Genomic DNA, 13913 nt, shown 5'->3' with positions numbered 1-13913 from the left:
AGATGTAGGTGTCGCTGTCGGGGGTGAATTGGATGGTGGTGGTGTGAGCCCACCGTAGGTCCAGACGCCATCGGTACCCAGCGGGATCTTAGAGAGAAAGATGATCAGTATGCCGAAGCGAACTTCACGTAACGCCACGCGAAAGAAATGTGTCGCCTGCGTGTAAGCCTAAATTCACGGGGCAACGAAATCCCCCGCCGCCCCCCACGTCTATCTCGATAAGAGCTCATACTTTAGCCTACAGGACGCGACCCATCTCGTCCCCAGAATCGAGCGCAAAACGAACACTTACACTAGGCCCGAAGTATGTCAATGGAAGACGCAGCGTTGCAAATGACGTCGAGACACTGCCGTCGGGCTCGGTAATGAGGGTAGACGAAAGGGTAAGCCATGAAGGTAAGACCTGAGAGGGCTGGGCCATTGTTGAGGTTGTGGTTGACAACCAAAAGGAAGGCGTTAGTAGAGAACGTGTGCCGTGTCCTAGAGCGGGTGAGCGTGAGTGGTTCGAACCATAATGGCATGATGATAACAGGATTCGAGGAGGTCTCGAGACGCACAGGTGGCGGGGGTGGGAAGGTGCTCGTTAGATGTCGTTAAAATGGGTCGTAAATGGCAAAATATGTGGTGTATAGACGAGATAGAGAACGGGGTGCACGTGAAGGGCAAGAGACCCCAGTAAAGAGCCCCCAAGGAGCGGTTTGCAGTTGAACATGCTCAATGGCGCGCTCAATTACGTCCGGCGCGGACCATCACGTGACTAGGCGCTTCAACAGGATTCCACACCCGATGCCAGTACAGGATATCCCAGTCAACTTAGCACAAAAACACACAAAGCATGGGTGGAACATGGTGCAGCTATCGCTTTCCCTTCTTTCCTTTTTTCTTGCCCCCGCCCTCGTCAGGTTTCGAGGCAAGGGCATGCCCCGTTGCGTTGATATGCGCAAACATTTTTGTCCGACTGGTGAATATCTCTTCGCAGACATTACAAACCTGAGAGAGCCTGAGCAAAATTGAAGAGGCCCAGTTGAAATTTGAACATACCAGCGAATCTGTCGCCTCTTGCTCCTCCTTCGCCTTCTTGGCCGCCTCTCGCGCGCGTCGCTTGTCCCGCTTAGACATCCCAGGCTTGTCGACCTTTGCCGGCGTACTCGCGCCGTCCACATTGTTAATCTGCTCCTCGCCTGCAGGTTCACCCAGCTGTGGCGCGTCGACGGCTTCAACGAGGTCGTCTGGACTAGTGGGCCTCCGCGCACGCGATTTGCGCTCATTTTTCGCCAACAGCCCAGGTGAAGGTGAAGGTGAGCGAGCTTGTTTCTTTCCTTTCTTCTTCCTCTTCGACTTGAGTCGCGTTTCTTCGCTCGCCCCTTCTTCCTCATCGGCCATGAGCCCATCCTTGACAGGCGGGGTATCTTCTTCGACTCCTGCATCTGAGGACGGTGGAATTTTCTCAGGTGCGTCGGTAAACTCTTCTTGCTCGCTCTCGTCTTCGCCATCCCTCTCTTCATCTCCACCCAACCCAAGTTCCTCATTCTCCTCCTCCATCTCTCTCCTCAGCCTCTCAACTGCCTGCATATGCTTCTTGCTGCGTTCGTGGCTGTCCCAGGCAGCCTCACTGCGGAAAGTCTTTCCGCACGCGACGCATTCCCACTCCTCCTCATCTTCACCCCGCTCGGCCGCTGCCCACTCGAGGTCTGCGTCTAGTGTTTCATCACGTCGAGGCTTCTGCCACACCTGCTCGACGAAAGCGTTTGTCGTCGGGGGAGGCTTAGTGCGCGGTGTGGATTGCCCTGAAGACTTAGCGGAGGCTTTTGCAGCAGTTGCAGCATGTTGCCGCGTAATGTGCGCTTTGTAACGTGGATCGCGCTTGCGAATGAACATGGCAAGGGCCTGGAAAACGTGAGTTTATGCCGCGTATGCACACGGTTAAGTTAGGATAACTCACCTTGACAGTCTCGTTATACTCTTTCCTTGCGTCATCCCTCGTCTTCTTGTTTTCTTTCTCCATCAGCCTGCGCACCCGCCTATCAGGTGCATCGTTTATCTCCCACTGGTCTTCCCATGAGAAGTCCTTCGCCGTCACGAAGTTGAGCCAAAAGTTATAGAACGTCCTCGCCGCCGTATCTGCATCCTCCTTTGACGCAGGTACCCACGGCCAGGTGGCAAGCCCGAGGGAAGGATACGAATCGGCCGTGTGCTCAGACCATTGAGATTCGTCATATGCAAGGCGGGTGAAGAGATTGCGATAGATCGTAAAGAAGCTCTGCATTGCGACCGTCGATATGAGATCACGCACTGAGGATGGGTAATACTCACGCTCTCGCCATCATCAAACCCCTTGTATATCGATGGGTTAAAGAATTGCTCGAGATGCCGGACAGTCAGACCACGGTCCCGTCCTCTTGGCGGGGCAGCGCCGCGGAGAATGTCCTCGAAGACAGTTTCTGCATCGGGCTCAGGCACGAGAGATGCTCGGTGACTATCATACCACGCCCGTTCCTACTTGTGCCGGAGGATCAGGATCTATACGTCTCATGGAGGCGGGAAGGCAGGCTAAAGCTCACTTGTTCGTCTGACAGAACCTCGTACGCTTGTTGCAGCGCCGCAAAGCGTTGTGTTGCGGCTTCGATATCGTCGTGGTTCTTGTCAGGATGGTGGATCAGTGCGAGCCTGCGGAAGGATTTCTATATTTCTTGGTCAGTGCTGTGCCGGAAGACGAAAGTGTAGAGCAAACGCACCCTAATCTCGTCCGTAGTCGCATTCTCATCCACCTCGAGCAGAGAATAGTAGTCCGGCGAGCCCTCAGGAACTTCTCCCTCCTGCCCACCCCGTGCTGTCGATTCGCGTGCGCCCATTGCTATCTATGATACGCCGAGGGTAGAAAGGGCGGATGGCACTGGGCACATAATTTCTGATCACGTGCCCAGAGGTGATCGACCTGGGCGCTCACAGCGGCCAGGAGCCGAAGGCTACGCGACGTTGGTTCAGTTCGTTCACTCGATTTTCCGAGTGTGTGCTTTTCACCAAACCGAGCCCCATATCTACTGACTGTTCCTGCACACTACGTTCAGAATGTCATTCTTTGGTTCCTCGGCTTCTGCAGCTCCTCCCCAGGGTGCGTAGCGCAGAACCTGCCCGAAGTAACTTTTCTCACTCTTTGTGTAGAGATGGCAGCCCGTAAGGAGGCCTTCATACAGTCCATTCGCGGCGAGATGGCCCTGGCAAATGCTCAGGAACTTATGAGCGTGCGTTTAATAGTGTCTCAGTCCCTTGGCTATGTGTTGAGAGTTACACCTTGCAGAAAGTGGGCGAGAAATGCTTCCAGAAGTGCGTCACTAAGCCCGGCACCTCGTTATCGTCTTCAGAAGAGGTGCGCTTCACCCATGTGTCTACCCCGCAAATTCTGTTTTGACCAGAGTCCAAAGACATGTCTGTCGCGGTGTATGGATCGCTACATGGAAGCCTGTGCGTTCATCGTCCATTTTCTAATGCTCCACAGACATACTGAAAGCGGTCTACTCAGTCAACATCGTAAGCAGGGCCTACATTACACGCTTGAGCAAGGACCGTGTCGATCGCCAAATATGATGGCCCGTCCTGACCCGCGACACGCAGTGGTACGCCCAGCCGGTACGCTGCCGAGGACGACACCCGGGACAGCTGCCAAGTTCATCGAGCCGACTTCACAATGCTCCCGCGCCCAGCTTGCATAGTTGCTGGCATCAAGGCGGCATACTGCGAGGAAAAGCAATGCATTCGTCTGCACACTAGCATGCAGCCACACAGGATATCGCTTAGATCGTCCATATAATGCTATGCCGTAAAACACTCCATCGCCTCCTATCTCCTCTGCGTGCTCCGCTGCGTCCTTTGCGAACGCCCGGCACCGAAACCTTTGAACACCATCTCGTTGTCCGAGTCGTCGTCAGCCGGCGCAGGCTCGCGACGCCGGCTGCCGAGGCCGCTCTGCTGGCTGCGCCGCTGCGTTTCCGTGCGGATTGTCGAATTTGGGCTGATTTCCGCGTCGCTACCCATGTCGTCGCGCTGCGATGCGTCCTTGTCGGCGGGCACGGCTGCTTCATCCTCGTCCTCGGGGTCACTTTCGACGAACAGAGTCGACTTCTTTTGCGGCCGCGAGGCCTTCGGCCGGAAGGCTTTGGGCGGCGGCACCTTGCTTTTGGTTCAGTCTTCTGGGATTTGGGCACGATGACGGACTCGACCTCCGAGTCCGAGTCACGTAGTTGCCTGCGAGGCCTCTGCAGCTTCGATACAGGGCTAAGTGGATCGTTTTTGAGCCTACGCTGAGATTCCGAGCGCGGAAAGCTAGGGGCATTATCTATGCGTGGCAGTGAGCTGAGCCTGTCATGAAAGCCGACTATGAGACATACCGTCCGGCTCATCCTTGAAACCAAGCATGTCATCCTCGTTTGAGAGAATCAGCTCGATAGGCCTGAGTCGCTCGTTAATCGCTCTCTGCAATGTTTGTGTAAGTTCATACTACTCTGTTTACTGACAGACCGAGAGACATCACCAACCTTCTTGAACTTTTTGAAATTCGGCCTCCCCTCCCAATCCCTCCTGCCGCTTCCATCCGTCACAATGCCGCTACGTCCCTCCCTCCGGTCCTTCCTGATCAGGTCCATTTCAACAACTACCATGAAGTTTCCTCTAACATCATTGTCATCTCCAAAATCATCGAGGACCTTCCACTGCTCCTCGGGATCGACGCGCTGCACCTCGGGCTTGCTGATCCGAAGCTTGTTGAACTCCCGGTCAAAGTCGTCCTCGTGCTTCTTGCCCCGCTTGGTAGAGGCAACGGCCTTGAGGAACGCCTCGTCCGTATCCGGCTTTCCCGCTGCAGCGCCGTGTGACTTCTGACCCGTGCTAGGAGGCTTCTGGCCGCTGCTCGCCGGCTTGTTGGCGGCGTTCGTGAAGATCGTCGGGGCGGCGGGCTTGCTGGAGGACGCTTGAGGTGGCGCCGTCGCGGGCTCCCCGCTGGCGCCGCGCCGCTTCACCGGACGAGCGTCATCCGTGTCCTGCATCTCAACGTCCTCGTCCTCGTCACGAGCTTTGCGCTTCTGTGGTTCCCGCATGCCAGAGGACGCACTCGCCTCAGCACCGACCTCCTCCTCCTCAGGCACCGAGGCGAGCTCTCGCGCTCGCGCCTGCGTCCTTATCGCGCTCTCGGTCTGAGTCTGGCTGCTCAACGCCCCGCTCGCCGCGCTGCCGCTCGTACCAATCTGGGCGACAGGTAACTGGGATGCGATCCGGTCGGGATCACTCTCTTCGAACAGGGCCCTGAACTTCTTGTGCGGCGGCTCATCGCCGGACGGCCTCTCGACAATGAGTTGGCTGGGCGGAGGCAGAGGCGGGGGCTGTAGAGCGGGTGCTGCACCGCCATGGCGGCGTTTCAAGTTGATAGGGCGGCGGAACAGGAGCTGCACGCGAAGTCAGCAAGAGAGCCGCTGCTAGGGGACGTAGACGCACAAGGTCCTCGACGGGTTTTGGAGCATCGTTAGTGGCCGAAGTAGTACCGTCCATCGCCATTGACGTATCACCAACTCCGACAATCACGTTGTCGTTCGCTTTTGTGACTGTTCTTCGCACAAGCGGCTACGATACATGATGGTATCAGTATGCGTGTCGGTGTATCGGCATACCAGACCACAAACCCGTCGCAACTTGAAAGGCTGTTCCTCCTGTGGCGGCTCGCCGGAATTGGTAGCAGCCTCTAGGGCTGGAGTTGTATTGGCAGTTGTAGATGATGACGGTTCCGGCTCAGCTGAGGGTTGCCCAGTCGCCGCACGCCGCACGAGCTTCCGTTGTGGCGGCGACGGTGCCGGCTCTGGCTTAGCTTCCGCTGACCCAGCTGGTGGAAGCGATGGTGGTGCAGAAGGTTCCTCCGGATGCGTGTTGAGAACAACATCTGGGATGGAACTACCACTTTGCGCTGGTAGCCGGTGAGCGAGAGTTGAGTCGAGATCAGAAAAGCGGGGCTTACTAGCGCGGTTTTGCGACGCCCCACAGTCTATATATGCCAGGTCGACATGGACCACCGCCTGGACGAGGTTATCTGAGCTGATGAATCGCAGACCATATCTACATATATCATTTTCGAATTGTCCCGCACAGTTTAGCAAGCAGAGACTCACTCACCCCGTTACCTCCTCGACGATTCCATCCCACTCGTCTTGTCCAACGGCAGCAACCATTGCTGTCGCATCAGCCACAAGCGTGATCCTGGCGCCTTTTCCCTGCGCCTTGGCCAGGACATCGTGCAGGGCCTTGCGCCCGCCCTGGACGGCGCAGCACTCATACGTGCCGCCGCCTTGCTTGACAAGCTCCTTATAGTCTTCGCCCGCTTCTCTCCCTCGTTCACCAACAAACAACACTCGGTGCCCCTGCAGCATGCTCGTGCGGGCTTCGTTTGGCTCCCATGAACGGTGATTCTTGAGACTGGAGGGCAAGGCGGGAGAAAACGCCGGACGATGTGTTGAAGTTGAGGGAACGTGGTAATCTTTTCCAGAGTCCGGTGTGTCTAGGGGCGCATAATGAGCAATAAGCTCTGTTAGCCAAGTCGGCTTGACAAAAGTCGCGGTATTCAATAGCGAGGTTGCTATTGCGGGTGTAAGAGTATAAGTGGGAGTGAGATGGTAATTGACACTTGGATGTGGCTTGGATACCACGGGAATTGCTGGTATATATGCTGTAAGAATAGTGTGTAGAACGATAGGAACGGGCGCACCGAGCCTGGCACAATCTTCCGCCTTGACATCTGTGACAGTTGGTGGGTAGCAGCATGCGAGCTTCTCCCACTTCGCCCTAAGGAGTAAACTGAGTTATGCGAGAAGATGTATGCGAGAGCATGATACATACGTTATGACTATGTCGTGCAAAGCCACGATTGTATCCCCATCCTTCAGTACAGTGGAGCCATCCTTGTTGACCACGAAGTCGGTACCGTCAATATGCAAGCCTTTGCGCGCTTGTGCACCGGTATTGTGTAATGTGAGCTTTGGGACGTGGTCTGGGTCCTCCTATTGAAGAATGAGCTTTGAGGTATTTGCGGACAGGGTGGTGCGTACGATGTCTTCTTCTGAGCACTCTGCGACTTCGAATACGAGATGTTTTCGCGAAATACTTTTGTGTTTAACCACTAACGGCCCCACTTTGCGCGAGACGACATAGCTATTGCCTGGCCTGAGCAGCTTGGTTTCTAGGTGCAGACTGTTTGCTGGGGCGGATCACTAAAGTCGCACACAGTGACTCACTCTTGAAGTCGACCTTATTATCCTCCTCGCCGTCAAAAGGCCCGACCACGGTCCACATTGTCAGTGCGCTGCCAAGAGCCGGCGAAGGTAAAGCGCGACCAGCGGCGGACGTGAGAGCGACGGTGTGGCCTATGCGGGCGCTAATGAGTCGCGTCTGGACGCGTGCCACGTGGATATGTATGGTCCTGTTAGGATTCAAAGCTCACTCCTGCCTTTCTAGGACAGACGCACGAACGCTTTGTCGCACATTGTCCCACTCAGCCTTAACATCGCCTCGGACACGAAGGTCTCGCTCGCGTACTAGAATACTTCAGAATCATCGCTGCATATCTCGCGATGTCGGATCTGTATCGCTCCGCACTGCATGCACGTATCTTGAAGCTGCCCCAAATGCCTTCAGATCCTGATGAAGACGAAGAGGAGGAAGCGGCAGATTCCGTCGGCGCACTACCCCCTGCGATGGGACTCCCATCTCTGAAGTAAGCTTCTTCGACAAACCAACAACGCCGCTTTACAATAACACGAGACTGCTCGCAGGCCACCGCGCACGCGCACACATAACGCGGACTTCGCTCCCATCTCGGCTGCAGGTTACTTTGAGCAAGCGCTGCAGGTTGCAGTGCCGGAATCTGGTCTAGACTTCAGAGTGTACTACACCGCACCAAGAGCTGTCGACGGAACAGTCATGGTTTGCCACCACGGCGCAGGCTGGTCTGGACTCACGTTCGCATGTTTCGCGAAGGAGATCGCTACGGAGAGCAAGGGGGAATGTGGGGTATTGGCATTTGACATGAGAGGCCATGGTCAGTAACTTGACCTGCACAGAGGTCCGAGATACTTACATGTGGATCTGTCCAGGCAAGACCGCGCCTCAGACACCAACATCTGCCGACAAGGAAGACCTTTCGATCGATACGCTCACGGCAGACTTCGTTAACCTCATAACGAACGTCTTCAAAGATATTACTTCTACCCCTACGCTACTGGTGGGTTTATTTTTGGCATATTCCTGCGACCCAAGCAATGATTACGCGTAGCTAGTCGGTCACAGTCTCGGCGGTTCCGTGATAACTCGTGCATGCCCACTACTACAAGAGCGCAAGTATAGAATAGTAGGCGTTGCTGTGTTGGATGTTGTTGAAGGTGACTTCCGAAGGATCAACCTTACGCTCTGCTCTGCTCACATTCGCCTCTCAGAATTTACTCTGGAAGCCCTTCCAATGATGCACGATCTACTCGACTCACGGCCAGAGGGGTTCAATAGCCAAGAGGATGCAATTAGATGGCAGTAAGCTGTCTGTGCCGTACTCGAGCTGAGATCTTTATTAACCCTCTTATGATTTCCAGCATCTCGACTCATGCTATCCGCAATCCCGACTCGGCACGTGTATCTGTGCCTAGCATCATCATCCAGAACCCGAACCCGGAGCCAGGCTCGTTGCTGTGGGTCTGGCGAGCTTCGCTAAGAGCGACAGCGCCATATTGGACCAGTAAGATCTCTCCACGATCGTCTGCTGAACTTTGCCTAACCCGTGTGTAGGTTGGTTTACCGGACTCTCGAGCCGCTTCCTATCTGCAAAGACGGCCCGTGTGTTGGTCTTGGCAGGAGCTGAAAGGCTTGATAAGGAGTTAATGATAGGACAGATGCAAGGGAAATACCAGCTTGTCGTTGTATCGAACGTGGGGCATATTCTGCACGAGGTTTGTGTTCATTCCTCATCCACTTACTTGACTGCTAACCTTGTACTGTGAAGGACGACCCGGAGCGCCTCGCGGAAGTGCTTGTCGAGTTCTGGCGAAGGAACGAGCGAACAACAGTCAACATCAAAAACCTGAAGAAAGTTGGAGACCTGTGAAGAGTATCTGGGATTCTTTGTAGCAATATTAATGGAAACATAACACTGTAGTTTAGCTGACAAATAAACCATAAGTGAGGCAAGGAAGAGCAATATTCTAGCCAAATGTGAAAAAGAGGTTTATTAGGTGGCCTACTCTGATTCTCGGAGACTTGCCATACTTAGCCTATGTTGCCGGGGCTGAATGATGCCAAAATTTCAGAGCCGCTCTTTTGGGCGCCAAATCACCCATCCTTCTTCGTTCGCGGACACTTTGGATGGAAATCTCGGTGTGCGATAAAATTTACAGTAATAAAGAAAAGATACTGAGTATAAAACAAGGCAGGGCTCGAATGCGCTCAATCGCTCCATGCAGGGCCTCTGGTCTCAACACCGTCGTGCCAAAATCAATCTCAACGCCCAAAGCGCACCCACCTCCGCCAGTTCCGCACCCGCTGTCTCCACACCCAACGCCGAAGAGGACGCAGGCGGCACGGTGACACCAACATTAGAGAAGACGGATGGCGAGCTCGTTGGGGAGAACGAGCCCTCGACATCGACGGCAGATCCCAAGCTCGTCTCGAGCGGCAAGCGCAAGACGCGTTCGTCCCGTCTCGCTGGTGAGGACGGCAGCAAACGTCCACGCCTCGCAGAGAGGGGCGGTGGCATTGCTAAAGACTATGCGCCACCATCTACACGTCTGTCGGACCTCGGCGGCATCGAAAGCTGCGTGGAGAAGATGCTCGAGCTTGTCGCAATGCCGCTGTGCCATCCGGAGGTGTACATCCACACTGGAGTCCAGCCGCCACGCGGCGTTTTGCTACACGGTCCCCCTGGGTGTGGTAAGACGCTGTTAGCACATGCTATTGCTGGCGTAAGGTTTCCTCTCACGGACGATCGCTCCCGGCTCACCGCTGTCTGCAGGAACTCGGAGTGCCCTTTATCAGCGTGTCGGCTCCATCAGTCGTATCTGGTATGTCTGGCGAGTCTGAGAAGACGCTTCGGGATACATTCGAAGAAGCCAAAGTATGTCTCCGATCAATGGAGTCGTCTGAGACGGCGGACTCACGCACGTTCACAGCGAGTTGCGCCTTGCTTATTGTTTATAGACGAGATCGACGCTATCACCCCCAAACGAGAGAGCGCACAGCGCGAGATGGAGAGACGCATCGTCGCGCAATTCCTGACATGCATGGACGGTGCGTAAGTTGTCGCAATCCGTCGTATCTCGCTGCTCAACTCCCTCGCTGAGCAGACATGTCTTGGGATAAGACGGACAACAGACCCGTAATCGTCATCGGCGCGACAAACAGACCTGACTCACTCGATGCAGCGTTGCGGCGTGCGGGCCGATTCGACCACGAGATCAGCATGGGTGTGCCTGATGATGAGGCACGTACGCAGTGCGTCCTTCCTTCGCATTCTGACCGCCATCTGAAACGTCTAGTGTAGAATCTTGCGAGTGCTTTCTTCAAGGCTCAGGCTAGAAGGTGACTTTGATTTTCTCGCCCTCGCCAAGGCCACTCCGGGGTATGTCGGCGCAGACCTGGCCGCTCTGACGGGTGCGGCCGGTATCATCGCTGTCAAGCGGATCTTTCAACGGGTCTCAGAGGGAGGCCTCGTCCTTCCCGAGGCCGTGCAAAGCAAACTAGACCTAGATGGAGACTCTTCCATGGCTATTGACGGAGCCGTCGTTCCGATATCAAGCGTACCAGCTGGAAATTTAACGCCGCCTACGCAGTCCTCGATGCGTGTACCCTTCTCGGACATTTCGCTTCCCTCCAACTCGCCCGCAAGCTCGATTGTGCACTTCCTGCGCGCGCATCCTGACCCGCTGACGGAGGCGCAGCTCGTGCCGCTATGCATCACAATGAGCGATTTCCTTGCGGCACTCAAGCAGGTGCAGCCGTCCTCGAAGCGTGAGGGCTTTGCGACCGTGCCGGATGTCACCTGGGCGGACATCGGTGCTCTGCACGCAACACGCGAGGAGTTACACATGGCAATCGTTCAACCGATCCGCCGACCGGAGCTATTCAGTGCCGTAGGCATCGAAGCAGCGTGTGGCGTGCTCTTGTGGGGACCACCAGGTTGTGGAAAGACGTTGCTTGCGAAGGCTGTCGCGAATGAAAGCAGGGCAAATTTCATCAGTGTGAAAGGCCCGGAGCTGCTCAACAAGGCGAGCGCCATACTGATATCTGCCATCTCTGCTGATTACTGACCATACGTCTACAGTATGTTGGTGAGAGTGAACGGGCAGTTCGTCAGGTCTTCTCTCGCGCACGAGCCTCGTCGCCGTGTGTGATCTTCTTCGACGAGCTCGACGCTCTTGTACCACGCCGGGATGACAGCATGGTATGCAATGTTCTACTTCGCCTGTCTGACTGTCCGTAATCTACATTCTAGTCTGAATCATCTGCCCGCGTCGTCAACACACTCCTCACGGAGCTCGACGGGCTTGATGCACGCAAGTCCGTGTACGTTATCGCTGCGACGAACCGCCCCGACATGATCGACCCCGCGATGTGCCGTCCCGGGCGGCTCGACAAGCTGCTGTACGTCGACCTGCCCAGCACCGACGAGCGTGCCGAGATCATGCGTACGGTGATACGGAAGGTGCCGCTCGGCGAACTGGGCGCGACCTACGAGTGCGTGCGCGAGCGGGTCGAGGCACTGGTCCGCACGCGCTGCGACGGGTACAGCGGCGCAGATCTTGCTGCGGTTGTGCGCGAGGCGGGCGTTGCCGCACTCAAGCGTACGCTCGGCGCGCTCGACGCCATGGAGGGAGACGGCCACGCGCTGCCGGAGGGCGAGACGGGCATCACAGTGCGGCTCGCCGACTTTGAGCGTGCGCTGGAGAAGGTGCAGCCGAGCGTATCGGTTGCGCAGCGGCGCAAGTATGAGGCGCTTCGGAGCAGGTTTGCGGGGCTGCCTGTCAGAGCGGGCAGGGAGGAGGACGGGAAGAGGGTCGAGGGCGGTGAGCCTGCTGCTGTCGCTTAGCGGTTGGTTTCCGCGTCGACCTTAGTTACAGCTGTAGAGTCTGTACACTCGTGACAAACTCTCATTTCATGGCGCACATTTCATTCGGGCGACATCGGCCGAGCGGCCTCCCCTTGAAACACTCGCGCCCGCGGGTGGCGCTCTACTCATTGTCGCGCTGATCGCGGAAAAGGCCGCGTTCGTGTCCGCTGAGTCGGCGTACGGGACGCGGGGCAGAGCCTGAGACCCGCTGTTGCGGGGGTCGGATCCACGCTGGCACAGATCTTGCACAGGACACACCGCCCATCCACACTCGCACAACCCAAAGTACTCCAGCATAGGGTTACATAGTTGTCAACAAGCTAGATCCACTCCGCGACACCACGCCCGGCGCCTGCCGCGCCCCTTCACCTGCGCCGCGTACCGCTCCGTCGCGGCCGCCTCTTGGGCTTGGCCGCGCCCTGAGCCTCCGTCTGCTCGTCTTCTGGCACCTTCTGTTTCGCCGCGGCCTTCCCGGCGATAACTTTGCCCTTGCCACCCTGCTTCTCCGCCGGCGCGTCCCGCAGGAGCTGCGGCCAGTCATCCTCCGCGCTCTCCTCGGGTCCAAGCAGCGACATGAGCTGCTCGCGGTGCCGGCGTTGCGCGGGGTCGTGGTACAGCACACCCGCCCCGCCGCTCGCCGTCCGTGCAGCAGGCTCGCCGCTCCGCCTCTGGCCGCCGCTGGGCAGGGGCTGGCGCTGCACAGGGTCCGCCAGGTCGATCTCGCGCGGTGTCGAGAGCGGCGCGTCGTCGAGGACGATGCTCGTCGCGCTTGCACTGCGCTCGAAGTAGTGCTCGTATGCCGCGCGGGCGTCCTGCACGAGGGCCGTCAGCTCTGCTGCTGCGCGAGAAAACGACGGGGCGGATGTACCTTTGATTTTGTCCGGCTGAGCACGCGTGCGCGCCGTTTCATGGCTGGCAGCACGTCGGACGCGTCTCCGCCATCCTGCTCGTCCTCTTGCGCCTCCTCCATCGCACGCTTGCCCAGCAGCGACGTCAGACGCGCCTGCAGCTCGTCGCTCGCCGCGCGCGAGATCCTGCTCGGCGTCCGCGGTTCACGTGCGTTCCCCTCCGCGTCGACGACGCCAAAATCCGCTGCGCCGTGTTTCGTGGGCGATTGGAAGCGCGACGGTATCTTGAGCGGCGATGGCGACTGAGAGCTGGCGATCATCGTATTCAGCATGTCCTCGCGCAGATCCGCGAGCGAGCGAGTCTCGCTCGGCTGCCTGCTGCTGCCCGCGTCCATGCTGTCCGAGCCGTCTGTAATTTCGCCCCCTAATCCGGGGATGAGGTGTGGCTCGGCCTCGGGCATCGTCATCGACTCGTCGAGCAGACCCGAGGGCTTCCCGAAGGGCGCGCCGAGATAGTCATCATCACCGAGTGGGCTGCTCTGACGTCTTGGTGATAGAGATGATGCTGGTGCTGGTGCCAGATGGTCGTAGGCAGTGTCTAGATGCGCTCCGCCTCCCTCATCACTGTGCGAGAACTCGCAGTGGGGAAACGGCTTACCATTCGTGATATCCACCATGGCCACATCACTAGGACTAGCGCGCTCTTTGCCCTTGCCCATTCTCTGCTGCTGCGGCCCTGACTCTTGCCCTTCCGCGCCCGAGGCGCGACGAGACTTCCACCCCAGAACGACGCCAGTCTTTGTTATGCCCTCGAGCCACGCCATGTCGACGACGGGGACGCCCCACTCGTTTGCCTTGTCGAATTTGGCGCCGTTCCGCGAGGGACAGAGCAGGTGGGTCGTGCGGCGGGAAAGGCGGGGGCAAGCGTCATCCCGAGGGCGCGT

The 13913-nt window shown here is 57.1% G+C and overlaps 5 protein-coding genes across 5 annotated transcripts; 3 read left to right on the top strand and 2 right to left on the bottom strand.

Annotated features, from left to right (window-relative positions):
- Positions 1-218: 218 nt before the first annotated feature.
- PHACADRAFT_139309 (uncharacterized protein) lies at positions 219-2870 on the bottom strand. Its single transcript, XM_007393166.1, has 6 exons — positions 2736-2870; positions 2562-2681; positions 2314-2496; positions 1943-2260; positions 1042-1887; positions 219-990 (listed from the first exon to the last, which is right to left on the bottom strand). Exons 1-6 carry the CDS (start codon positions 2850-2852, stop codon positions 856-858), a joined length of 1719 nt encoding a protein of 572 aa, XP_007393228.1. The 5' UTR covers positions 2853-2870; the 3' UTR covers positions 219-855.
- A 199-nt stretch (positions 2871-3069) lies between these two features.
- On the top strand, positions 3070-3409 carry PHACADRAFT_193022 (uncharacterized protein; the record flags this gene model as incomplete). Its single annotated transcript, XM_007393165.1, has 3 exons — positions 3070-3112; positions 3163-3242; positions 3299-3409. The coding sequence occupies 3 exons, from the start codon at positions 3070-3072 to the stop codon at positions 3407-3409; spliced, it is 234 nt and encodes a 77-aa protein (XP_007393227.1).
- A 104-nt stretch (positions 3410-3513) lies between these two features.
- On the bottom strand, positions 3514-7517 carry PHACADRAFT_206756 (uncharacterized protein; the record flags this gene model as incomplete). Its single annotated transcript, XM_007393164.1, has 13 exons — positions 3514-4167; positions 4218-4333; positions 4386-4470; positions 4533-5435; positions 5485-5610; positions 5670-5947; positions 5999-6096; positions 6154-6691; positions 6743-6819; positions 6874-7034; positions 7083-7213; positions 7269-7422; positions 7500-7517. The coding sequence occupies 13 exons, from the start codon at positions 7515-7517 to the stop codon at positions 3838-3840; spliced, it is 3015 nt and encodes a 1004-aa protein (XP_007393226.1). The 3' UTR covers positions 3514-3837.
- Positions 7518-7634: 117 nt separating this feature from the next.
- On the top strand, positions 7635-9204 carry PHACADRAFT_251781 (uncharacterized protein). Its single transcript, XM_007393163.1, has 8 exons — positions 7635-7747; positions 7806-8071; positions 8127-8254; positions 8306-8411; positions 8466-8556; positions 8616-8758; positions 8809-8969; positions 9023-9204. The coding sequence occupies exons 1-8, from the start codon at positions 7659-7661 to the stop codon at positions 9122-9124; spliced, it is 1086 nt and encodes a 361-aa protein (XP_007393225.1). The 5' UTR covers positions 7635-7658; the 3' UTR covers positions 9125-9204.
- Positions 9205-9444: 240 nt separating this feature from the next.
- PHACADRAFT_251778 (uncharacterized protein) lies at positions 9445-13763 on the top strand. The gene is made up of 8 exons (XM_007393162.1): positions 9445-9977; positions 10028-10129; positions 10185-10302; positions 10359-10506; positions 10556-11279; positions 11336-11455; positions 11507-13567; positions 13628-13763. The coding sequence occupies exons 1-7, from the start codon at positions 9474-9476 to the stop codon at positions 12098-12100; spliced, it is 2310 nt and encodes a 769-aa protein (XP_007393224.1). The 5' UTR covers positions 9445-9473; the 3' UTR covers positions 12101-13567; positions 13628-13763.
- The last annotated feature ends 150 nt before the right edge of the window (positions 13764-13913 follow it).

Source organism: Phanerochaete carnosa (genome assembly GCF_000300595.1).
Source record: "Phanerochaete carnosa HHB-10118-sp unplaced genomic scaffold PHACAscaffold_3, whole genome shotgun sequence".
In the NCBI taxonomy this organism is placed as follows: domain Eukaryota; kingdom Fungi; phylum Basidiomycota; class Agaricomycetes; order Polyporales; family Phanerochaetaceae; genus Phanerochaete; species Phanerochaete carnosa.
This window is presented reverse-complemented; position numbering and strand designations above follow the sequence as displayed.

Bases quoted from the DNA above. Each gene is read 5' to 3' on its own strand.
- PHACADRAFT_139309 (XM_007393166.1), bottom strand. From the start codon at position 2,852: ATGGGCGCACGCGAATCGACAGCACGGGGTGGGCAGGAGGGAGAAGTT. The intron at 2,497-2,561 runs GTGAGCTTTAGC...CGGCACAAGTAG, and splicing joins AGGTTCTGTCAGACGAACAA to GAACGGGCGTGGTATGATAG. The intron at 991-1,041 runs GTATGTTCAAAT...AGGCTCTCTCAG, and splicing joins AAGAGGCGACAGATTCGCTG to GTTTGTAATGTCTGCGAAGA.
- PHACADRAFT_251781 (XM_007393163.1), top strand. From the start codon at position 7,659: ATGCCTTCAGATCCTGATGAAGACGAAGAGGAGGAAGCGGCAGATTCC. The intron at 7,748-7,805 runs GTAAGCTTCTTC...GACTGCTCGCAG, and splicing joins ATGGGACTCCCATCTCTGAA to GCCACCGCGCACGCGCACAC. The intron at 8,759-8,808 runs GTAAGATCTCTC...ACCCGTGTGTAG, and splicing joins GACAGCGCCATATTGGACCA to GTTGGTTTACCGGACTCTCG.
- PHACADRAFT_251778 (XM_007393162.1), top strand. From the start codon at position 9,474: ATGCAGGGCCTCTGGTCTCAACACCGTCGTGCCAAAATCAATCTCAAC. The intron at 10,303-10,358 runs GTGCGTAAGTTG...CTCGCTGAGCAG, and splicing joins ATTCCTGACATGCATGGACG to ACATGTCTTGGGATAAGACG. The intron at 11,280-11,335 runs GCGAGCGCCATA...ATACGTCTACAG, and splicing joins GCCCGGAGCTGCTCAACAAG to TATGTTGGTGAGAGTGAACG.